The sequence below is a fragment of the Corvus brachyrhynchos genome, unplaced genomic scaffold, assembly GCF_000691975.1.
Source record: "Corvus brachyrhynchos isolate BGI_N302 unplaced genomic scaffold, ASM69197v1 scaffold42, whole genome shotgun sequence".
Lineage (NCBI taxonomy): Eukaryota > Metazoa > Chordata > Aves > Passeriformes > Corvidae > Corvus > Corvus brachyrhynchos.
The window spans coordinates 1,706,216-1,731,930 of NW_008237242.1; the positions used below are offsets into that span (position 1 = coordinate 1,706,216).

General features: G+C 39.9%; 1 protein-coding gene across 1 annotated transcript in view; it reads right to left on the reverse strand.

The window, feature by feature from the left end:
- Nucleotides 1-1,124: 1,124 nt before the first annotated feature.
- The window catches only part of LIFR (leukemia inhibitory factor receptor alpha), a 51,094-nt gene continuing 26,503 nt past the window's right edge, over nt 1,125-25,715 (reverse strand). Inside the window, exons 8-21 of the mRNA XM_017730237.1 lie at nt 25,223-25,352; nt 23,257-23,420; nt 21,986-22,131; nt 19,319-19,484; nt 19,096-19,166; nt 18,476-18,689; nt 15,029-15,208; nt 13,333-13,434; nt 11,652-11,742; nt 11,541-11,617; nt 10,741-10,902; nt 9,604-9,697; nt 8,983-9,061; nt 1,125-8,568 (exon numbers count right to left, since the gene is read on the reverse strand). Of these exons, the coding sequence (XP_017585726.1) occupies nt 7,930-8,568; nt 8,983-9,061; nt 9,604-9,697; nt 10,741-10,902; nt 11,541-11,617; nt 11,652-11,742; nt 13,333-13,434; nt 15,029-15,208; nt 18,476-18,689; nt 19,096-19,166; nt 19,319-19,484; nt 21,986-22,131; nt 23,257-23,420; nt 25,223-25,352 (2,315 nt within the window). The 3' untranslated portion in view covers nt 1,125-7,929. The remainder of the gene's footprint in view (nt 8,569-8,982; nt 9,062-9,603; nt 9,698-10,740; nt 10,903-11,540; nt 11,618-11,651; nt 11,743-13,332; nt 13,435-15,028; nt 15,209-18,475; nt 18,690-19,095; nt 19,167-19,318; nt 19,485-21,985; nt 22,132-23,256; nt 23,421-25,222; nt 25,353-25,715) is intronic.

The following is a 25,715-nucleotide window of genomic DNA, read 5'->3' on the forward strand; positions in this document are numbered from 1 at the left end:
AGAAAATATTGCAAACCCATGACCCTGTTATTTGTTTTAGACCTGAGACACAGATGATGGAGTGAGACCTGTCTGGAACTCTTCCCTGGTGTCCCTGCTCTGACCAAAGCAGTAGCAGGGCTGGAGAGAGCAGCTGTGGGTTTCACTTTTGGAACACTTGAAGCCTTTCCTCATTTCCACAGCTCTAAGTGTTTCAATCTTTTCAGAGCAGTACTCTTCAGTCTGGCTAAAAGTCCTTAATCCCACACCTCCCCAGTGCTCAGAGGAGCTCCCACATCCTGCCTAGGTGCTGTCACACCAAGCTTTACAGATCTGCAGGCAAGGAATTGTGAGGCAAGGAATTGACTCTGATTTCCAAGAACACCTCCAAAGAGATGGAGAGAGCACAGTGCCACCATGCCATGATGGTTTCATGTGACATGCTGTGATGTGGCACCTGTCATTTCACACATTGCTAAGTTCAGGTGCCATTCCCAAACGAAGGTGCTGTGGGTTAGATGAGCCACAAAAGTCCTTGGCTGTCACTAGGACACAATGACAAGACATAAATGACCTCAAACTTAAGGCCCACGTTACAACCACTGTATTAGCTGGTCATCTCTGTTCCACTAAAACATGCTGAGAAAGTGTCCTATGCCACTCAAACCAACCCCACAGTGCACAGCCTGTGCCCCTTCATCCTGCCGCTACACCTTTCATCCTGGCACAGGGATGTCCACCATGCAGACACGTCCACCACGTGGACTACTGGAGAGTCTCCAGTGACTGATGTTTGCACACCTCAGCCCAGGAATGCAGGGGGATCACCTATCAGCCCCTAGCTGTGTTAGAGCCACAAGCTGAGGAGGACACAGGTAAGTGACCAGGACTTCTTCCTATCACTGCATCACAACAGGAGGGCTTCAGGGGGCCTTGGATGTGCTAGGGTCTGCTGTGCTGAGGAGAAGCCACTTGGGGAGTATCTGTTACTACCCACTCTGACTATCAGGAAGCCAAGGCTGTTCTTGCTAGATCCTGTGGTTATTTACTCTGGCACAAAATTCAAATAACTCTGTTTGTACTGAGGCATGATCAAAATTTAACTCTTAAAAAATAAATAGGAAAGCAAAGAATATGAAGACATATAAGAGTGTAAGAAAATATATTTATTAAATTTCATGGCAATACTATGGCAAAATTGTTAAACACATGCTTACTTTTAGACACCCAAGCAATACAACAGGAGTTACAACAAGCAAGCAAACTAGGTTTAAAATATATGCAGAGTTGTATCTTAGTGTTAGGTTAGTCTTAAATGTCAACTGCCACACTGAAATATTATATCCCCAACATGATCCCATGCTTCCTTTTTTAAGCATGCATTTGTTTAACTGCTTAGCTGATAAATTTTTATATTGATACACTTTGTTGAAACAGTATTTTACTTGACATGCTACAGCTTCATTAAAGTGCCATGTGATGATTTTGCTAAAATTGTGAAAGAAGTAATTTTTCAATAGCAGACATGGAAGCTGGAAGATTTCAGTATCATTCAGCAACAAAAATGTGTTGAATGACTTATTAGATTTAGTGTGTTATGAAGACTATTTTTTTCAGCTCAGTCTATTGATTTGTTTTCAGAATTAACTTCTATAGATGACTATTTGAAATTGGCAAACAATATTTTCACTAGTATTAAACAAAAGTCCATTAAAATTTTCATAAAAACAGAACATAAAAAACATCTCTAAGCAAATTATTTATGCTGTAAAAAATACGGTATAAAAAGAGCTAAAAAAACATTGAACCTGTTCACAGTATATGTTTTAACGTTACAGCATTATAGTACAATGTTGTGTGTTTTTTTCAGGTGACCTGTATGATTACACCAGTTCTGATGTTTTGTGCACCACAACAGGCTCAAAGTTCAAATTAGTGTTACCTTCAAGTAGGATTTCAGACATGAGTTGTTTCAGTTGTCTTCTCTTTTTGTTATCCCCAGCTTTACAAACTTTTGACATGCTATGAAACATAAAATGTTCATCCAAAGCCATTCTTGAACCACATTAAGAAAACATTGACAAAATGATGTTCAAGGATTCTTTTTAAATTGTATTACTACTAAAGAGAGTGACCTTTCTATTTTATTTTGCCCTTCTCAAGCTATTTATTTTTTAATTTTTCTTAATCCAAGTAATGAAAATGAGAACACTTCATTTCTTGCTTTGTCTCTGGGTTAGTTTTACTCACTACCTTTTGCACAATATGAGACCAAACGAGTTGCAAAGGTATTGAGCCTTCCAGCGGAAGCTGTGCATACACCTCCACTGAAGCTTGCTTTCAGTCAAAGTGCAGATTTGGGACTGTCCTAGAGATTTTGTTAGGTATCATATTAAAAAACAAGGATTTCATCTGCTCTGCTGCACCACAAAGTCACCTGAGCAGTGCTGTTGCAAGAAGAGGGTGAGACTGGAGAGGGATTAACGCCATCCTCTCATGAAACACCCTGTCATTAGACCAGCTCACCCGCATGGGGAAGCTGAGCCCCTGCCCTCCAAAATGCAAAATACCTCTGGAGGCATTTTTTTTAGTTGTAAAAGCAGAAGGAATTAATAGATGTTTTGTGAGGGAGAAGTATTGTCACGCACCCTGGGACAACTTGTAAAGTTACAGAAAGCCTGCCAATATCATCTGAGGTTTGTTTGTATAACATGCAAAAAGGAAACAAACACTGGCTATCTTAAAAACACTGGGGAAAATCCAGAGTTATATAAATGGGGGAGGGGAAAGAAAATTGTGGTTGAAGAAACTGTTTTCCAGCTCCTAATGAGATATTTAGGACAGTCTTAAACATAAGGAAATTAAACACTAACATTTCTGAATCCTTATCTAGCATCTGGGGTCTGGGACTGTGTTTCCAGGCTGGCTAAGGAAAAGGCAAGGAAAAAAACCATCAAATTTTGCAAACTGCGAAACAGCATCTCTGAGCATCAGCCATGCAGAGCACCATTAAATGCACAGCACCACAAGTGGTGTGAAGTGTGTTGGGAGGAGCACAGATGGCAGCTGCTTCCTCTAGACAAAACTGTCTCAGAAGGTATATATTCACACACAGGGCTCCAAAAAAATCACTTCAGCGATTGCAAGCCGACTTCCTCTGCCATATGCACCTAGGCACATGATGATGTAAGCACATGTGTGCATAAAGAGTTAGAACTTGGTGTTATAAATATTAAATGTCATTTACACCGAAGCCTTCATCAAAGTCTGTGGCAGAACAGAAGATGCTATTTACATGGGAAGCTCTTCATAGGTTTATGGTACACAGAGCCCTGTTAGCAATCTCATTCTCTAAATGTTACATTGTTCTTATATATTTCAAATTATTTTACTATTTTTTTATCTACTTGCAGGGATACAAGTATTGTATTTACAAAGCAATATTTATTTTAAAATAGAGCACGCAATTGATCGTTGCCTTTTCAGTGATGTCTGAACACCTTCTCTCTCCAATGCACCCAGTTGCTTACATTTTTGCTGCTATTTATGTTCAACTGAGTGTCCTGGAGGACATGGTCACAGAAAACACCACAGCTCTAAGCTTTACCCAGCTGAACCTATCAACAGCAACGAAAAAGGTGGCTTGAAAATGCCTCTTTAGAGCAGCCTAAAGCTGGAGGTCAACAGAGTGTGCTGCTGCCACGTTCCTGGCACGGCAAAGTTCTGGTCCCCCACCTGAAGATGAAGAAACACAGCGCATCTGCCAATTGAGCCATGACAGACAACACAGATACTGGTTCCCTTTGGAAATGGTTTACCCATGAAAGCAGCAACTAGAGATAATAAAGAAGCTACCACAGCAAATCTCAGTTATCAGGTTCTTGGTCTGCCTATACAGCCACTGCTTAGCAGGGGAGGTAATTCACTGCCTGCCTGTAATATTAGCTTACTGTTTTGTTGATATATTAACTAGTAGTTCTGTGAGGTATATCAAATGCAGATCTACCAAAAATCTAACACACAAACCCGAGATCCCAGATCTCTGTGCATGCCAGAAAAACAAAAACAATGAATGTGTCAAATAGGAGAGTGCACAGTGATACATCAAATGTGACTAATGTTCCATGCATACAGTGATCAGTACAAAAACCCATTACAAAACTTAAATTGTCACATATGACAGGCATGGCTCAAAAACAAAAAGCAGCAGAACCAATGACTTTCTTCAGAAAGCAACTGCTTGGCATTAATACCCTGCCTCTCTGAACATTGATCCTGGAGGTCTGAAGCACTGAGTTAGGCATAATAGTAATTTGGACACAATCCCTTCTGGTCATATCCCTTCTGGAAGTTGCTGAGTTTTGGTTTTTGTTTTGTTCTTTTTTTAATTTAGTTTTTTAAAAGCTTCACTTTCAACTCTTCTACAAACCAAAGTAAAAAGCCAAAAGAACTAAAGCAAAATAAATGTTCAATAAAGGATAAGATATTTCACAAAATGATGGTAAGGAAATGCAGTTTAAACTTTAAGATTCCTAAGATAATTTTCAAAAAAAATTTGTCCGAAGAGGCTCATCAGGAAGCTAGAAGGCACTAGTACAAGGAGCCTGATCCCCTCTGAAGCTTACAATTGTTATCAAAGGATTTAGAGGCTAAAAGCACCATGCTTTGAAAGAGTATTTGGTTTAAAGACATTCCTAAAGATGCTTCACTGGTTTAACATGGTACCTGGGCTCAGAAAGTAAGTCTGTTCCCTGACAGTCCTTGTCATTCATCTCTACTGCTCCATGCATCGAGGGGTGGCTTCACCTGATCACAACATTAGCACACCACCTCTTCCTACACATCTGAATTCACTGCTGAAGTCTGAGATAGGCATTTGAAAGGCAGCACTGGATAGGCTCAGAGGAAACCACAGAGGTGAAGCAGCTGAACTTTCAAGTGCTGGATTGACAACTGCTTACTGGCTCATCAGCATTAAGCAACAATGATGCTACAGATACTGCACAAGCCTGTGTCTCTCCCACATCTGCCCCACTCTCCTGTTACTGAAGCCATTGCTGTTAACAGGACCTTTCTGCCCTGCATCCTGGAAGTCAGAACACTAGGCAAAAAAAATGTATAGTCAAAAGTTAAAAAAAAAAAAAAGAAAAATAAGAGATGAATAATTTGGTAAGAGGGAGTTTATAGCATAAACATCGAGGCAGACCATGCATTTGTGGAGCTTTTCCTTACCTAATCCCTAAGAAATGAAGCAATTTAAAATGTTGTTGTCTTTACTGAGTAGGAAGAGCAGCACACTGGGAAACCTGAGTATGTGATGCTTGTGTGTAACTGATTCACCATGTGAACACTGTGAATGGTCCTGAACTGCTCCCTGTGAGCTCTGTTCATTCTCTGCAGCTGCCCTGATTTCCAGTCTCCAAATTAAAAATTGCTAGTACTCTCAAACTACAGTTTGATTTTGCTTCTAGAAATACACAGCCATATGAAAAGCACAGTTATTCTTCATGGTCAGCTGTTCCACTACAGAGGGGTGGTTTTTTTTCATTTGAATCACCATACAATACTGATTGCTCCTCTGCATTGAGAAACTGCTCTATAAAAAAACCCCAAACCACTACCCATACACACTGTCCATGACATCATCCGCTTTCAATTAAAAGCATATAGCAGCACAAACTAACAATCATCTTAGGAGATAGACACATTAAGCCAAATCTACACTAGTGAAAAGAAATACTCTAAAAAAGAATTATGAAAAACAGTTATTACTATTAGGATTTAGCCTCCTCCCAGCAATCAATCAAAAAGGGCATAACTGCTTCCTTCCATGTGTTGGTTTAATGTTCGGAGTAATAGGCTATGACACTCCCCTTGTGCTGATTCCTGGTCACAAATGGACGTCAGCTCTTTGCACTGACTGTCTTTTCACTCATAGCTTAGCTATTTCCAAGGCTCAATAGCTGAATCCAATGTGCACTTTCTGTTCTTTCAGAGACACCTTGCACTCTGCCAGGCCTGCAGACTGGTCTGTTTTTTACTTCTTCACAGTTCACTCTTCCAGGAGGCACACACAGGCAGTTGTTACTGGTTATGGTAACTATTTAGTGTTTTGCCTTTTTGTCAGTTTTGAAACACCTCTACACTTTCATTCTATGGAGATGGCAGAGACATGCCAGCCTCTGAAACTGCAGAATGCATTGCTATGATTAGGTTTAACCTAATGCTTGGTTTTATTTTGATGGCCAGATCATGTGGTTTGGAGACCAAATCTCTGTCATGATAGTCATCCTCCTGATCTCCTCTCACACGTTTTCAATTAGCAGCCTAGCTAATTCAGTTTCTGTATCTGTTTTGTTTATAAAACCATTCCCATGTCTTATTTATTAAAAAAAAACAGAACCAAACCAAAACACAAAGTAACTAAGGAGACAGAGAGCTAAAAGAAAAAATAGATTTGGCTAGGACTTTATGGAGACCCTCTTTGATCAAGCTCTTCCAAGGTCTGATGCCTCACCACTGTGTTTTACAGCAAGAAACAGGTAAGTTTCTTGAAAGTTTCTCCTGTGAGCTAGTGAAATTCATGTATGCCACAGCCTGAAATTTACACAATAAAGTGTTACAGTTACAGCTGTCTAGAGAGGCACATGTGAAAACAAGCATTTTAAAAGATGATTGTTCTAAACACTCCTTTAAGCACACAAATGAACATAATTTAAGCTTTCTTTGCATCACATATCTGGTAAAGGAGAGGTAGAATTAGCGGCACTAAAACCTCTCTGGGTTTCTCTCTGCCACTAGAGAAATCCTACCTTGTACTCCCAGGCAGGATTTGTGCAGAAGGTCCTGTTGACACCTAAGATCAGCCAGGCAGCAGGTAATACAAAGTTAATACAATAAAGACCATCCGAAGAGCAATTTTTTATCAAGGAGCTAGTCCTACTACCTCCAATTTCATGTGCCAAACTGCTTCTAATGGGAGCTAAGGTGAGTGGACAGAGATTTCCCCGTGGCTTACATTACTGCATAGTGCAAAGACTGCTGAACTCTGAGGATGAATGGACTACTGTACCACTTCGAAGCAGGAGATCCAGACCAGAAGCTATGAAATACAAAATGCATTAGTGCAATACATTAGGAAAGATTAAATCCTTAACCAAAGGATAGAAAAAATATAGAGCATTCTAAGCTTTTTTTAAAAAAAGGAAATTTTAAACTTTATGCAGTTCTTGTTGAGGTTTAAGTCAGTGTTACACTTTTTTCCCCCAAGTTTGTACCCCTGAGTCAAACATTTAATAAACATTGTACAGTAGGTACAGAAATTAGTGTCTAGTTAAAAAGCAACAGATTTGAATGGCCATTGCTTTGTAAGTGTTAAACAGTGACAATAACCTTCCATACAGGAGAAGAAAAAAAATAGCATTCTCATTTGTTCTTAGTTTATAACTAGGTAAAAGATCTCAACAGTTTCCAACCATATTGTTTCCGTGTCCTAGGCTGAGGTTTGTGATAAATTAAGCCTTCAGTAAGGAAACCTGTTGGTGCTGCATCATTTGAGTCTGCACAGTTGAGAACAGCTACAACAAAGCAAAGCAACCTTTCCAAGTTATAAATTGCATGAGACCATGTTAATCTTGGAGCACTATGTGAAGGTAGGCAGAGTTCTTTGACTATAATTATCAGGGGCTTTAACTTCAGTACCCCTTACATCCAGTATATTTTACTAGAGTAATAACTAAATTGCTATAATTTTGGCCTCTCGGCCTCTATTACAATGGAATATTAACACTTCGACTATCTTAAACACGGTAACATTCAGCTCACTAGAACTTCTGCTGACTGTCTCCAAGAATAATTCATGCCTTTTGCACTTTTCTTCTTCCTTTCTTTACAACATCAGGAATAAAAGCTTATTCAGAAGGCAAGTTCACATTCAGTGAGGACTCACTGTTAATCATTTGGTTTGTTCTGAAAAAAGTGTGTGAAGGACCACCCTGTGTTAATGGGTTTAGGAGAGTCTTCATCATCTTTTGGGGGAAGGAGAAACTGTCGGGAATTAATTGAACATGGGCTCCCAAAAGATGCATTTTCATTGTTGCTTTCAACTGATCCAGGAGAGTCTGGAGTGCCCATGTTCCAGGTGCTTGTGTTTGCTTGAGGTCTGTAACCTGTGGTTTTATCCAATTCTTCCTGCACAGGTGAACGACCCTCCATTTTCAGAGCACTGATAGACAGCTGCATTTGTGGCTTATAGCCTGCTGTAGTCAGTAAGTCTATATCTGGCTCCTCCTCTGGTTTAATTTGAGGCTGATACATTGACTGGATGTCAATGTAAACCACCTGAGATGACCCCCCAGGTCCATCCATAGGGGGATTTGAGATCTCCTCTTCAATGATAGGGGGGCAGTAGGACACAACAACATGGTTCTCCATTTCTGAGTCAGAGCCATCTTCAGGCACAGTGGTCTCTGCTGCTGGGGACATCATCTCTGTGTCTTCAATCTTTGGAGCTGTAGACTGTGTTTCCACCACTTCAACACTGTTGGGGGTGCATGGGTTCATTTCCAGTGTTTTAAGTGTCTTATTCCCCTGAAATGAGAAAAAGGAGAAGGGGGAGACACTAAGCTAAAAGATCTGGAAAATCTGAAAGCAACAACTTGCCCAAATTACTCATCCCACAGCCATTAATACCAATACATAAAAAAAAAAGAAAGTGTTAATAATTTTCTGGCTCATGTAGCATATACACACCTCCATACTTTCTGCTTCTAACACTTTGACAAAGCAGTCCTTTCCTAGATCAAACATTGCAAGTAACTGCATTAACAACAAAGCTCTAGATAGCACCTGACAGGAGTTACTCAGTAAATTGGCTTGTTTCCCCCTTCCACAGAGTTTTTTCTACAATTGGAACAAATGAGTCAAGAGTAAGTTTGCAAAAGAATTCTTTAACTTGTTTTATCTTTCAGAAGCTTAAAATACTAGATTTAAAAAAAGGGTTACCTCACAGATGTTCCTCTGAAACTGCAGTGCCTTACTGTTCTCAGGATTCGGGATTTCTGGATAAAATGTTTCTTTAATCCTTTAAAGATGAAAGAATAAACTATTATAAAGATAGCTAGGCCTGAAACAGATTGTGAATACACAAAAGGAGTCAGGACATCTCCCTTTAATTCAGAATACTGAAGACATCTGGTGCAAAGATTCAGTGTGTTGAAGTTTCACTGAGTATAAAGGAAAAAACAGCAACCTTTTTTTTTTTTAAGTGGGGAATTTAATACTCCACATTTACTAAAAGTTGAAGATGGTATGTCTACCTTTGTTTGTAGAGGGCACACAAATTACAGTTTGTCACCAGCTTATTTCCACTTGGGAACTATTTATAAATGGTGCTCACTGGGAGACAGGCTCCTGCAAAAACTTTTTGCATTCCTCCCTCTGGCCTCTCTCCAACTCAGTTTCTCCCTCACCTTCTACAATGTGTTTTTGCCACCCACCTTTACACAAAGCCCACTAACATCTTTGGGTAGTTAGAGAAACAAAGGAGTAATTAAAATAATGGAAAACCCTAGCACTAAAGCAAAAACTTCCAGGAAAAGATGAAAACCTGAGGCAGGCATTTACCATTCCCTCTTTCGGTAGCAGAAGATGCTGGCTAACACTCCAAGCAGCACCACCACTGCCACGGGGATGAGAATTGCAATGATTAATCCTACAGCTGGGGGATAAAAAAAAAGAAAAGACAGTAAATATATATCCAATGTTACCAGCAAATTTTATGCCTTTTCTAACATTCCCACCAATTAAAGGCCATCCCATTACACTCACCTAGTGCAGTGGACTGCAAACAGTGACCTACACCATTACCCTTCCCCTTTGCTGGATGGGCAAAGTTCATCCATAAACAGATTCAGTGATAACTACAGGAATCAGCAGATATTTCTCTCTGACTGCTTAATTGCAGAAGGTTTCATGTGCAGCTCAAAACTTGTTGCTACTGTGATTCTATTCTCACTAAGCTCTGGAATTGCACTTTCACGCTACCTGAGCTGGCCAAGTTTCTGGTAATGACTCTTCTAGGCCAACAACTCATTGCACAAACATCATTGTCTTTTATATGTTTTACAATGCTTCCAACCCCTGCGTTTTAGCTCCAATACATCCCCAGTGCCTTCTTCCATTGATATTAAATGCCTCAAGTTTGATTTTTCATGTATTTTAGTTGCATCCCAGTGTTTAGTACTTCACAGGAAATACTTTTTTCTCTCATTCCCCAAAGTCAATATCTTTTTTTTTTTGTAGTTGTCTGTGTTTGCTTCTGTCAGGGGATCAATAAAACTGAATTCAAAGTAGAGAGACCTCTGTTTACAATTCTGAAACTGATAAATATTTCCACAATGTCCTTCTTCCCACCATGTGTTAGCAGATATTCATTATGGGAACCCTGACAAAAACAACTGGCTGTTTGAGAAAACTAAGCTCAGACTCCACTATATTTAGTAGTAGGTTAGAAGTTATTTTTCTGCATACATTACCATGAACTACAAAGTAGCTGTAATAGGAAAGGATCTTTCCCTCACTCTGAAATGTACCAGTTTTTGTATTTATAAATAACCAGCTAAATAAAGGAAAAAATTAGACTGTAGGCCCAAACTACCTACAGGACGAGAAAAAAGCCCACAAACCAACAAAATAAGCTCAGCTTTATACATATTGTACAGCCCCTGTGCTAAAGACAGGGAACAGGGAAAATCAACTTACAGTCCTCCTTTGTCACCACATAGAGGCTGTTTGGAGGGCTCAACCCACCAGCTGTGTAGGCTTGTAGTTCCAGCTGGTAACTTGTTTTGCCTTGAAGATCAAGTATTTTCATAGACTTCTTTGTTAAGTCAGTGATATTGTTAACTTTAAGTTCTGGATTCCCTGTTTGTTTGGAAGCAGTAAGAAAAGCATAACTTTGTAAGAAAGGAATCAAAAAGACAACCTCAGCTTTTGCAAAACTTTCATGAAGTGAGCATATGAAACCTGAAGAACAGTCCATGAAAGGAAAACTGAAATAAAGAACCCTAGCAATGCTGCTTGCTTACACAGCACCGAACAGCACAGGAGTGTGGTGCTGCTGCTGCAGATTGACTTCATTTCCTTACCCCCCTGCTCATCCTCTTATGAATGTGCATCAGCCTTCACTCCTGACAGGACAGGCACTGGAAGAATATACCCTATTAAATATAGCCATGTAACCTCCCTGCCTCATCTGCCCAGGCTATCTGAGCAGGCGACAGCATGACACATTGCCACTTAGTCACTGCATTACTTTATGGCCCCAGTGAGACAACGTTTTCTCCAACTTTTGCTTTATATTAAAAAACAACTGCGCTCTAACCACACAAGGAGCTGATTACTTTAAATGCCTTTGTCACATATCAGGGGCCAATTATAACAGTGAGTAATGCAACTGAATTATTATTAAAGACTCTTTTTTATTAAAGTGAAATTAAACTATTAAAAAACAAAAAAGAAATATGTAAGTAAGGAAGTTGCAATCTATACAATTAATTTACCTGATTCTGAAAGTCTGGGCTTTAAAGCATCTTTTTCACCTTTTGCAAAGGAAAGAAGATATCCTTTTAAAAAGCCTTGGCATTCTTCAACAGGAATGTCTTCCCATAAATCGGCATTCTTCAACAGGAATGTCTTCCCATTTTACCAATATAGAATCTGAAGAAGTTTCTTCAACAATAAAATTTGGTGCAGTTTTTGGAGCTGTAGGGAGAATTATGAAGGAAGAACCTAGTAAGAAATTACCTTATCATTAAATGCCGAAACCATGTAGGTATTTCATCACTTTTGTTTTGGGACTAGCATTTTCCAACCTTTTCCTCAGGACTCCTCACTGTAAAGTATATGTGAAAGATTTAGCAGGAGATACTACAAAAATACAGCTATGTTGGACTTATTAATTACTGCAGTATTATCTGCTAAGGGGTGCTAAAAGAAAAATTTCTCTTTGGTCAGCCTTCTTACAGACCCATACGTGTAAATATCCTTCTTCCTGCAACAAACCCCAAAAGATTGTATAAACATTCAGAGGATACAAATTAGCTTTTAAAGGCTTTAACTCTGTGACTTCATAGCTTGTCTTAAAACTAAACAAACTCTACATTCCTACCATGGAATTCTATCTCAGCTTAAAAGAACTACTCTTAGCAGTTTTTACAAGTCCTTTTTCCAATACCTGAAGCCTACTGAAAGTGCTAGAGCAGATAATGCTTAAGGTCATGTGCACCAGGACTAAGTCTGACATTTGGCTTTGATCCAGCAGGGCTGAATTCATGTTTAAGAATGCATCCATTTTTCTCCTGATGATTATCTGTCCAAAGACAAATCTGAAGTTTTAGGATAAATCTATGCTCTTGTGCATTTCTCAGTTCCTCATAAGTTTCTTCTGCACATTCAATGCATTTTTAGTCCCTCAAAGTCTTTGTATCTTGAAAGCTTCTGTCTGATCTGTTCATAACACATATGAAAAACTCTTCTGGGAAACTGTTCAGAATTCTGTTCAGATAAACTGTTCAGATATTCAAATGGCTGAAAATTGAGTTTCTGGTAAAATTGCCTTAACCTCACCTTCAACCTTAGCGATGAAATAAACAACATCATTTCCAAGGACTCAGATTATGTCAGCAGCTCAGTTTTCCAAGCAAACTATTTTAGCAGAAAACACATTGAACTTCAAAGTGAAATGGGTGCTGTAGTTACAATACAATACAATACAGCTGTGGTGTTAAAGAGTAAAGTCATGTTCAGACACCTGGGAACAGAAAGCATTCAGACACTAATGCATATTCAGGCCAGCAAAGCTCAGCACTGGGTCAAACCCCAGTTACCCAGACAGGGCTGGTGTGGGACAGAATACAAGTGCAATTCTCAAGGTGGTTTGTGCTCTACAATCTAGTTGAGATTTAAGAAGTGCTTTCAAACAGAAATATCATGGATACTTTTTTATTTGCTGAGCTGTACCAAATGTGCTTGGAAGTTTACTTTGATTTGATGAATCAAAAAAGTTGCCTTCTGTCCTGTAGAAGGGACCACAGCCATGTGGTTCAAGTTACAGCTGTAAATTGCCGTGACACTCTGTGCCATCACACAAGCTGGAGAATACAGGGTTATTGCATATGCTTGGAACTGGAAGTGGCTGGAGAAATGTATCACAGTTATAGACTGAGAACAAACAGAAGTCAGTAGTACTGCATTGGGATTCTGGTCTCAGTCTTCTTCTGCCAACACTGAACTAAAAATAGACACAGACTAAGTTCACTTTGCAGAGATCCTGAGTGATAAAAGTGCACTTACGCAGCTCTTTCATATACCCAGTTATGTTTTTCAACAACTGATATCCAGTGGATTTGCAGCCATACAGTGAAAAGTTGTATCTCACGCCAGGTTTGAACAGAGCTGCAAGAGAAAATTGCGGTAACAACATTTCACTTCTGAAGAATGACACTTTTAGATTTCACGTGATGCAGACATATAAATATGTATTAAAAAATTTCAAAGTATAATCGTATAAATACCATCCCTACTTCTAATTCCTACAAAAGTTGTGCCATCAGATGTGGTTTAGAAGCAGTAACCAAATCTAGCTTCCAGAGAAAGTTTAGTACTAAACAAAAAGGATTCAAAACAAGCTACTCAAATTGCATAAATTGCCCTTTACATGGGGAAAACACAAACTGAAGTTACCAGAAATAATCCCCTTCCTTTCCTCCCACAGCAGCCATGTAGATCCTGCCTCCTCAGAAATACAGATGTATTTTGAAATAACCAGGCTTACTGGAGCAAAAAAGATATGCAGAAAACTCTCAAAAGTTACAGTGAAGCAACTTAGCAATGAACTTCAGTCCTGAACTGACTTTACAAAACAGAGATAGTCATCAAATTTATGCTTCTCAAGTCTTTGATGGAAACATAGGGGTTTGATCCTATAATGTGTAAATACCGCTTTCTAGGATTTTCTCAAGTCAGGGCTGTACACTACTTTCAAGACTTTTTCTAAACAAGATGCCCCTGTGAAACTATACAGAAGTCAAATGGGTTTTGCAAGAGTTCAAGTCCAGCCTGAGAGATTCTCCTAGAAAGACTAAGAGCAGAGGTGGATTTCCCAGCTTGAGCCAGCCCTAGCAGCTGGATAACGCACACAAGAGTCATATTCTGCAAGAACCATCCCAGGGAAGAGCTCAGGAGTAAAGCAGTGCATCATTGGACAGACACAGTATTGTCTGCTTGAAAAAAGCAATCTCTAGCTAGCACAAACGAAAACAACATGGACACAGCATTGTAATTACAGACAGAAAAACATATTGCCCCCACCCTCCCAGGTCCCACTCCCCCTCAACTTTCCTATGTACACAGCTCCAAGTTGTTTTCGTGAATGGAGACTTTAATACTAAATTCTTCTAAAAAGCAAATATATAGCCTCATAGACAGCAGAGAAAAAAATCCTAAATCTTTACTGGGTTCTCTCTTTTCTCTTCTGCTGCTACTAGTCCCACCACAGCTGAGTTTCATTTCCCTGATCTGCCCACCAGCATCTAGAGACCTGGAATGTGCCCTGTTCCAGGAAATTTCAATAGCTGACAGCAAGCCAACACATGGAGGTCACACTTAAAAGTATCTGCCTGATGTAAAAACAACGGATTAGTCTTCTCCCATCCTGAGCAGCACTGTTTATGCTTAGAATCCAAATAAAACCCCAAACTCTAGATTAAACATTACGCATTAGGCTGAGTTAGGAAATTGTGGGGTACAGCTAGAAGAGGTTATTTCAAAACAGTTAATAAACACAGGATGATAGAAGTTAAGTCAAGATGATACTTGGATTTGGCAAGACTGTGTAAGAAATTAAAATAAACACAGTACCAAGAAGAATTTCATTTATTTACACAAGTACACAGCAATCAATCTGCAACCTATAGCTTTGCGCTGCTCTTACTCCACTTGCTGCTCAGGGTCTCAACCAGAAAGTCACAAGAAATTATTTTTGACTTACCAGATTTTATCACTGCATTTGTTGTATTTGAAGGAAATTTCTGCCAGTCCACAATACATGGTTCAGACCCAGATGAACGACACCATTTTACTGTGTAGCCACAGGTCATGTCTGGGTAAGAATCCCAAGAAATATTAATTCCATTTCCCATTGCCACGGCCTGATCTGTTGTGACATTGTCTGCAACAAAGATGACACAAAAATCCATCAAAGACCAGACACTTATCTATAGCCCAAGATGAAAGAAAGCCTTCCAGACAGAGCACAATGGCTTTATAAACAGCTGTCATTTCTAAGAATGAGAGGTGAGCGTGAACTGTGAAATTCGAAGCAGTGCACTCAGCTGAGCTTTCTGGAGTGCTCAGACTCAGACACAGCCTGCAGCAAATCCCTCAGCCAGCCTTAAGTATGATGACGAGAAATGCAGCAGCTCAGGACTGGCTTAAAAAGCACTTTTTCAAGGTAAGGATTTACAGCAGATGTCAGGTTCAAATATGAATTGACACCAATTTGGCAGCTTGCTGTCACTCGCCCAACCACAGACAACCATTTTTCATGAAGAATCAACAGCAATAATCATGTCCCTGGTGAACTTTATGGAGGCTTCAGTCTACCAAGGGTAAATTATACAAGAAAGAAGGAAAAAAAAAATCTCTGCCTTTAGTCTGTTTTCCTTGTTTCTGATTATCAAATGTTTGGCTGCCCTTGAAGTGATTGGATCTGGGAACAGCTTCCGATTCCTGCAGCTGCCCTCCATGGCTGTCCATCAGATGGGACCCCGCAGAGCTAAGGGATGGTTTCCAAAGGCCACCACAAAAGCAGTGGCCCCATGACAGATCTGCAAAAACAATCTCAGGGTTTCAGTTTTCCTTTTTCAGTGTTCTCATTTATGCTCCCCATTGAGTCTATTATTTCATTTTATTAAAGCCATAAACTATGGAAGGCTGAAGGGCAAGGACTGTTTTTAAGAATTAGTGCTATGAAAACTTTACTCTCACAGATGTGCTGTGAATGTCGAAGGACTGTCTATTTCTAAATAATCTTAACATACAGTTAAGTGTACAATCCTTTTGTAGCTTGCTCATGGCAAGAAAAAGACAACTGAATAAAAAAAGCAAACCAACTCCACAATGGTTTTGATACTTTCCCCAGAAAAACTACTATGCATCCAGTGAAACTACATTTCTATGATGCCAGAAAAGACCATATTTCTAATTAGCAGACCTTAATTTTCCTATTTACAGAAAAGAGCTTTTACTGACAGTAAGCACATACTGTCTAAAAAATACTTAAATACACCACACTCCATCTTATTTCCTGCGCTAGATGACTAGAAATTCACCATGGGCAGTACTGCTCATTTTGGTGTATTTATAGTCGCCACCTAGACTAGAAGAACAAATAACTACTAGCACTAGAGCACTACTGTGGTAAGGAAGCCTGGATCAGACAGATTATATGCCCCAACTCTCTACAGAGCACTTTTCAGAGACAGTGACAAATTAATTATGACACAGTATCCTTTGTTTGTGTTTTCAGTTTTCAGAAAACCTCAGCAGATCTCCAGCTTCAGATCCTCTGCTTTCTTATGGACATTAAAAGCACTTACAGACTGCACACAGGAAGCAGCCAGAAAAGATGTCTGGGCAAAAATGTCATCCAGTTCTTTGAATGAATCATCTTCTATGACTCCAGTCAGTGACTCAATTCCTATACCAACTCAGGAGCAAATATTTAAGAGTACAAGTTGGGTAACACCAAAGGGAACCTCAGACATCTGAGAGAAAGCTATAAATGAATGCAAAGCTCTAGCTGCCATCAGCTATCCCACATCACAAACCTATTACAGAGACTTCTTTGACTTCCAGAGCCTCATTCTTTCTCTGCTGAAGGAGAGCTGTAAAAGCATTTCAAATCAACTGTCCCATACAATTACTTTTCCCTCCAATGGGCAGACTAAGAATATACTACAAGGCATTACCATTGGTGCTATGCCCAATTCTGAGCTCCTCAGAACAAGGGAGACATGGAGCTCCTAGAGTGGGTCCAGGGGAGGGCAACAAAGATGCTTATGGGACTGGAGCATCTCTCTTATGAGGAAAGGCTGAGTCTGAAGAAGAGGTGACTGAGAGGGGACCTCCTCAATGTCTGTCAGTGTCTGCAAGGAGGGGTCAGAGGAGGGACCAGGCTCTGCTCAGTGGTGCTGGGCAATACAACAAGAGGCAATGGGCAGTAAGTGATGCACAGGAAGTTCCACCTGAACATGAGGAAGAACTTCTTTACTGTGCTGTGACCAAGCACTGGAACGGGCTTAGAGAGGCTGTGGAGTCGCCCTAAGTGGAGATACCCAAGCACTATCTGGACACAATCCTCCGCTGTGTGCTCTGGGATGACCCTCTTTGAGTGGGGAGGTTGGATCAGAAAACTCACTGTGCACCCTTCCAACCTGACCCATTCTGGGAATCTTTGTTTTGTAGAAGCACAATAAACATTATGTACAATGGTTTTCCTTCACATAGTAACAAACTTGTTTTTTCATCTCACTGTGGATCTCAGCCAAAACACATTTCTTCCTATGAGAGATGGCCATGTCTTATCAGAACCTGAGCTGCCACACAAGCAACTGTGACACCTGTTCTCCACATGGGCAAGGAGAAGCAGAACCATGAATGCTCCTGGCAAACAACCAGAGAGGGGCCTTGCTGTGTAAATCTGTCCTCCCTGCAGAGCATCAGCCAGATCTGGAGCTAAAGGTTTGTGCTTTGTGAGATTACACTTTCTGGCGTGAAGGGAAGTGTGGACTCTCAATAACCACTTCACAGTATTATCTACTCTCCAAGCTCAGTCTCAGGAGCAGAAAATCATTATCTGGCTCAGCTACTTTCCTTGACAAAACCCTCAGCAAGAGTGGCAGTGTTTTAATTAGGAAGCTAAAGCCCTACATCCTTTTCAAATACTAGCTCCCTAGCACAAGGATGCCAACACTTTACCAACAAGTCCAATTAATATTCTCCTGCAGAGCTCACAGGCATTGAACTGAAAATTCTCGCCTTAAAAAGCCACACAACACCTCCAAAACTTCTGAATCTCTTTAGCATGTAACACTTCTCAGTGTCTCAACAAGAACACACAGAAACAAACTGAGCTCCCTAAATATCAGGGGTCCAGACCAACGCTTTTGAAGCCTCATTCTTCTTGTTCCTGAGAGGTGTCCAGAAATGTGCAAACAGCTGCAAAGACATCAAGCAATCATGTTTATTTTATGTAAAGAGCACAATTAATTGGTGAGACACCACACTAAAAGCAAAGCAGCATTTTTTTCCCTGCCCAGCAGATTTGTGTGGGGAAATTAACACAAACAAACAAAGCATTATTTTTCAATAAACTTACTCTCCCCAGTATTCCCCAAGCTCTGAAGGTGTTTAACTCTCAACTGGGAGCACTCACCACTTGGAAGTTCCACGCTTGTTATCCTTGAGGGGGGAGATGAGCCTGCATGGTTTTTGGCTACAACACTAATTATACAATCACTTTTTCCAAGTTTTATCTCGGTACTGTTTGAGGGTTCAGTGACTACTTTATGCTCCAGTAGTGTCTCTAGCAGGAAGCAGGACACTTCATGAGACACTATTTTTCCATTGGCTTCAGAAAGGGATAAGGGCTATGAACAGACAAAGAGTGCATTAAAATCAAAATGCAATATACAGAAGAAGATATAGGATAATACAAATTTACTGTTCCTGATCTAGTCTGATGACTGTACAAGGCAAAAAAGTTACTCAAGTGTGACTTTGAGAATTGACATGTAAGTTTCTAAGTTTTTGATTTCCAACTGAGATGTATAAAAATTTAATTCTTCATATGAAATGTTTCTCAATGCAATGTTTAAATTATAAAACTTTAATAACATTCCCATTTGGGGAAAAATACTGTCTCAATGTATGGTTCTATAGAAGTTTAGAAAAGCAGCCTGGTTTATTGACTATAAACTTCATTAATTTATAAAAGTGTAAGTAAATAGCTTTTTGTACAATTACATTACATATTCTTTTAAATCCCCTATCTACCTTCCAGAAGACTTTTAGGCTTTCTCCAGAAGGACTTCTCTCTCGCCAGATATCTGGTCCTCTTGAAGGAGCTAAAAAAAAATAAGAGTGGTAGTTTTTTTCTCCAGTTGCATAGTAGACAATTTACCATCTATTAAAAAGTTAGGTTTTTTTAGATGACTAATTTTAAAATATATGTCTTCACAAATTCAACATTTTGTCATCAAGAGATAGATGAACTTACGGGCTTCTGATGTTGTCTGGTCCACTCCCCTGCTCCAGTCACTCCACCTCCAGAAGTGGTCAGCAGCTGAGCAGCGCACCCTGAACTGGTAATTGGTGTTTGGGTGCAACTCATTCAGCTGAGCTGTGTAACTTGAGGATTTCCCACCAGGCATGGAGACATTTTGCTGTTAAAAATTTACAGAAATAGACATGATACATGCATTTTTTCCCCCTTGATTACGCTGCTAGTCAACACCTAACAACGTGGGGTTTTTTTCCCCCAAGAATACTGACAGCGTCAAAGCTACAGTCAAGCCCTATGAAGAAAATAGTGAAAAATAAAAATATTTCCTATGCAGTCACCCTAGCCAATGAAAAAAACTTCAGAGATGCACCAAAATAAAGTCCTGTATAGAAAGAAATTGAAGCATGACAGTAGGCAGCACCTTTGAGATGATATAAAGTGTGAAAAGGAGATGCAACACTGAAGAGCCTTCAACAGGTTGAGCTCTACACAAAGCAGCAGGTGGTTGCTTCCTGTCTATCCCATTCAGTCCCCCTCTCTCCCATATGCAGCAAAGCTGCTCACATGGGGGAGGCCAGGATTTCACCTCTGGTATTCAGAACCTGCACTTCCACTGAGCACAAGGACATCAGACTGTGGGGACAGTCCTACCAGACATGCACAGAAGTATCTTAAAGACAGTCTGAGCAAGATATTTACCATGCAGTCTGCTTCCTTCATTTTTCCTTCAAAAGATGGTACCCAGTTCTTATCCAGGTGATCTCAGTTCACAGCTCCTTTGACAGGACTAGTCTCTCTTATTATTCTTAAAGTGGCAAGATTCTACATAGCATTTCTGTTTCACAATTACTTAAAGAAACCCTAAGCCTGGGAATATTTTTTTACTGAATCTAATTATAACACATGTGCATCACAGCTGCCAAAAACTGGGCTCCAAGTGACTTTAAGATGCAACCAATTGTGCATTTCTAAAGCCAAATGACAACTTGAAAAATACTAGAAAAGCCAACAATCTCTCATATGGATGGAAATGCTTCTGAAAACATCCTCAAAATGCCATGTAAAACTCCATAACAATTTCACAGCTACTTTTGTGACAGAGAACTCCTGGAGTTTTTTGTTAAGCAACCAGCGACCATATAATAAAGCAATAAAAGCTTCTGCCAAGCTGTTTGCTGCATACAAAATATCTGCGGCTGCAGGCTTTGATACAGGTACAGGGAATCAAACTGCTGCGGAAGCGTAAGTCCTGACCCTCTCCCACTACCCTAGATGATTGATCCAGCAGCAGGGTTCACAAACGAGTGCATGCCCCAGGTTTAGAGCTGCGTACTCCAAAAATATCTGAGTTCCTTTTGTAGTATTTAATCTCTGGTATTACTTGACACATGTAATTACAGAGAAAATAAGAAAGCTTAAGGCTTCCATACTCATTAAGTGCTTTGAAAGTATTTTAAAAATACTCTTACAGAGCATGCACCCTATTATTTTGGAGGCATGTACATAATGATTATCTTCAGTCTTAGCTGCATCATTTCTGTGGCTCGATTTACATTATTCAAGGCTGTGCTCAACAGCTGTGCCCAGCTGGCAACTAAATGCAAAGGGTAATAGAATACTGCTAAAAATCAAACAAGCATTTCAAAAAGAAGCCTCTGAGGTTAATGTGCTCAAATTAAAAATTCAGGCTCTGTGCATCAAGACCTAAGAATTCACTATGTGCCTACTTGAAATGTACACACAAAGAAACTGGGGGTAAATCTCAGGCCAGCTGAAATGCAGTTCTCATTAGGCTTCCTCAGTGGGACAAGTCACCCCATGCTAAGCCAGGCAATACAGAAGAGGATATATTCACACTACCTACACCCAGTATCTGATGCTGGTGTCTAAATTAGTATCCTAAGCTCCTCTGACAGTCTGCAGAGCAAATATGCAGCTCCAGTCCGTGATGCAGAGCACCAGGCAGCAGCTGGAAGCGTGAATGGCTGAAAATCTGAACCCCACCCGGAAATATCACCTTCTGTCCTGCTGCAGAGGATGTATCACTGGAGTTTACCTACTGATACATCCCATGGGAGAATTCTTCCCTATCCTGTCTCTACATCACTGAGATATGAAACGTTTAGCAGCTGCCCATTACGGCCACATGCATGTCAACTGCTGACAGCAAACAAATGAACTGTTCTCTGAGGGGAAAAAATAAAGGGAGAAATTCAGCTGCAGACTGCAAGATCTGAAACAGCCACTGTGGAAGTCTGCAGGGCAGCAATGCATCCTGGAACTAGAGTGTGTTAATACAGCTTGCACCAGGAAGGACAAAGCACAAGGACTGTTTCCTAAGAGGTCAGCACAAAGCACTATGCACCCCTTTCAAGTACCAAATAACATGGTGTGTAATTTGACTTTTCTCTAGTGTTCAAAATAAAAAACCACCAGCCAACCAACCTACCAACCAACAAACCAAAATCACCCAAAATAGGCAACAACAGAGATGAGCAGGAAGTTTTTTGATTTTAGTAAATGAACTTCTACTCATTACTACCTTGATGATTTAATAAGATCATCAGAATGAATCTCTCAGTGAGAAAAGAATTTGAAATGTGATTAGTTCAGTGAAAAATATAATTTTTTGGATGCTGATCTTTTAAAAGCAACACTTACCAGTTTTTTCTCAGAGTGACCACTGATAATTTCAATTTGACACAGAAGCCTGATCCCAGCAAAGCTGCCATTTATAAACCAACGCAGTTGGATGCTTGTAGAGTTGTTTCCAATAACAGTTAACTTTTCTGGGGTTTTTGGATGAACTTAAAAAGGAAAGAAAAAGCCTTCAGTTATAAGAAAAAAACCCACTTATTTTAGTTCAGAAAAATCTTAATTTAGAAGATCAGAGAGAATAGAAGGATAAGTGTTTCAATCAGCAACTGGGAAAACTGGTGCTGGGAAGGCACCTGCAAGCAGTCCCATTCCTGACTCTCTTCTCAGCTATCAAACATGGAAACAGATTTACTTAAGACTGGCTATACTGGAACATGTAATAAAGAGTTGAGACACAGAAAAACATTTTCCCTCTTACTGATTTTATCAAAAAAGTGAAACATCAGCTATTTCAGATGACCACAGTGGTGGATGAAATTTACTCAACTTGTTCAACTTCTGTGAACTTTTCAAGTCAGGACTTAAAATCTGCAGACTAGGATAGAGGAGGATTCCTAAATGACTCCACCCCAAAACTCCCTTCACAGAATTTTTCAAAAATATTCAGCACTAATATTCACTGCTATTAGAGAAAAAAATATCTACTGTTGGAATTGGTCCAGTTACCCTTAAGGAAATACGTAGTCTGCTTCAGGAATTAAGTGGACAGTGTGGGAAAGAAAGAAAAGGAAACAAATAGGAAATAGCAGCATATCACTTGAGTGTGAAACAGCCCAGTTTATAATCAACAGAAACAAATTATGTTTCTCTCAACTCTGCCAATTTACTCTGACAATTCTAATCTCAGGCTAGTTGAACTGGGATTTGGACCAAAAAAAATGCACTATCCTCATGCTTAAATTCAGTTTTTTGGAGAACAGCAGAATACTGCAACCAATAGGAATCCCTGAAGCCTCAGCTGTCGTTGTGGAGGAGAAAAGGTTGGCAATGCTAGAAAGGTGGTCATCTCCCTTTCCTTTTTTAAACTGAAGATCTAAAGAGAAAAGTTACTCCTTTCTCCAAACCATGACAGCAGATTACCACGGCTATTACCAACAGCATGCAATAGTCCTGATATTACCTTCTGTCTTTTCAAGCTATTTCTTTTATGCACCAAATCCTGCTGCTGTTAAACTGTGTGATATTTTGTCCTATAAGCAGACACTGAAATACAGGGTCATTTACAGTTCACCCCAATTTTAATTCTTTTTCCCTTTTTAAGTCATTAGTCTTACCTCTTTGAGTTATATCAACCAAAAGAGATGACTGTGCTTGCCCAATAGGATTGGAGACATCTAATATGAAATCATAGGTTTTTTGATCAGGCAGTACTGGAAAGCCACAGACACGGTCTCTGTTCATTTCATTGACTTCGCATGAAACATTTTTACTAGATATTCTACAAAGTAAAGAGAGGAGGGAAAAGCTTAATCTTTGAGTAAGTTAATTCCTAGCAACAGTCAGAAATCTAGACCGAAAACATGGTACAGAACAATGGGTTCAGTTCACATGGCTTACAGAATGATTTGATTGCAGAGGCATATCTAACACCACAAAGCAGGTTAAAGTGGCATCAGTCATGACTTGCCCTGTTCTCATGTGAAACTCTCCTCTTCCACTAGCATAACATTTCCACTCTCTCACTTCTCAAAAGCCTGGAAAACAGGCAGGTCCTGTAAAACCACCTCACAAGTCACAACTCAGATTCTGATTTAAAGTATCTTTGTTCAGATCAGCATACACTTACATTTAAAGAATTTTCTTAATTGCTTTCTGAACTAGTGAGATGCTACACGCATTGTCTTTCTAAAAGCCCTGTCAAATCTGAACTAAGGTTTGTTACCTGGAATACATGCACTAGTCCCAGTTGTCTTTTAACCAAGAGTAGGACAGGCAGTCTGATAACAGACAAGAACAGTGGTGCATCTTTAGGGATAAAATCTAAATTGTGTATCTGGATGCATGTACATATATTTGCTTTAATTACAATCTGTGTAAGCCTCTCATTCAAGCAGCCCAAGTTTAACTAACTTGTTCCCTTGGGCATTTTTATCGTGTTCTAGCTGAGCTCTGATCTCCCTCCATGCCACACTCTCTGTTTCAATAGTTCAGTGTGGGCTGAGAACAAGGATGGGAGTATTTATCCTGAAATGCATGACATTAATCTCACAGCTTTGGGCTGAGCAAAACAAGATTGGACAACATCCTTCCTTATAAGATGAATATAGGCAGTGACTGAAGCTCCTTTCTTCTGAATACCTGCTCTGTTTTGTCCATCTCTTTGCACCCTACCCAGTGGCTTTTTTAGCACTGGCACTCTAGATGACATCTCTGACTGCAACTCAAACCTCATTGCCTCCAGCATGATTCTAAAGCAACCATGAGACTCCATTTCTCATCATTTTGTGTGACTCAGGCCTCTCCTGGCTTCTTTCCCTGACTGCTCCTTTGAAATGACACAGGAGCCTCCTCACCATGGGAATTTTGTTAGCTCCTCACTAACTTCTAATCACAACCACCAGGAGGTGATTTGCACTTTGCACGTGCTATTCCAAACAACATTTCTTCTTTTGCAAGGCTTTACATGGTGTAAGACAATGTAGTAGGACACAACATGACTGCTTTCTGTGGGTGAAACCAGTATTTGTCCCTTTCAATGTTTTATGGGTAACATTTACTCTGCTTGCTCTAATTCTTAATGCTGAGAGGAGAATGGATGGAGGCCAACTGCTATTTTCCCTAGTGGCATTTGGGAAAGGCCCTACGACCTGCCTTACAATTGTTTCTCAGTGAACTTCTGTCGTCCTGCTTAGCAGAAGTTCCGTAAATGTCTGACATAATCTGACCCAGGTTTCATATTAAAAAAATTTAAAATTAGTGATTGGCTCCTCCTATCTCCCTTTTTCATATTGGCCTTGTCCACATGTTGGCAGCAACCTGAGACACTAAGGCCTTTATCTAATTGTGAGTTCATAATGGTATAAACCTTTGCGAAAAGTCATCCTTAATTCCCATTGGAATTTTGCAGGGCTACATAAGGGTTTTCCAAGTTTAGTTTAGGTACAGCTCCCAGAAACTCTTGGAAAGTATTTTAGGCTCCAAGCAATCACATTTAAATAGGTATAATGCAGTAAGTCCCAGGCAGCAATGGAGGTATTCCAGTTGTACCCTTTTACTCCTTTTAGTGCTGATTAATTTTACCTTTCAAACAAACTGTACTTTGTTTTTCGTTCTCCATATAGTCCACTGGGCCTGCCTGGTTTCCAGGTGCATTTTATTATCAGAAAGTTGGATGTTTCACAGCTGAGGTTTTGGGGAATATCAGGAGCATCTGTAGCATGAAAGGAAACCAAATCAGTTAGCTGATGTTTTGCCATCCTAGTGTGACATTTGGGTCACTGGCTTCCTGAAAGCATGGCTCTTTTGTTTTGCTGGGCCTAGATTGCGTGCTTCAAAAATACATGGCAATAGTTACACCCCAATCACAGAAGTAATATGCTTTAAAGAAAATTACAATAAAGTAGATGGATAATTATTATCAGCCCCATCTGACTAACACTTGACTCGAGAATTCTAAGTGGGTGGGTAATCTGGCAAATCACATGCAAACATGTTCACAAGCTCCAGGCTCTGACCTGGAAGTGTTTCACTGAAACTCTGCCAAGAGTTTTCTTAAAGTCTGAGCATCAGTTCA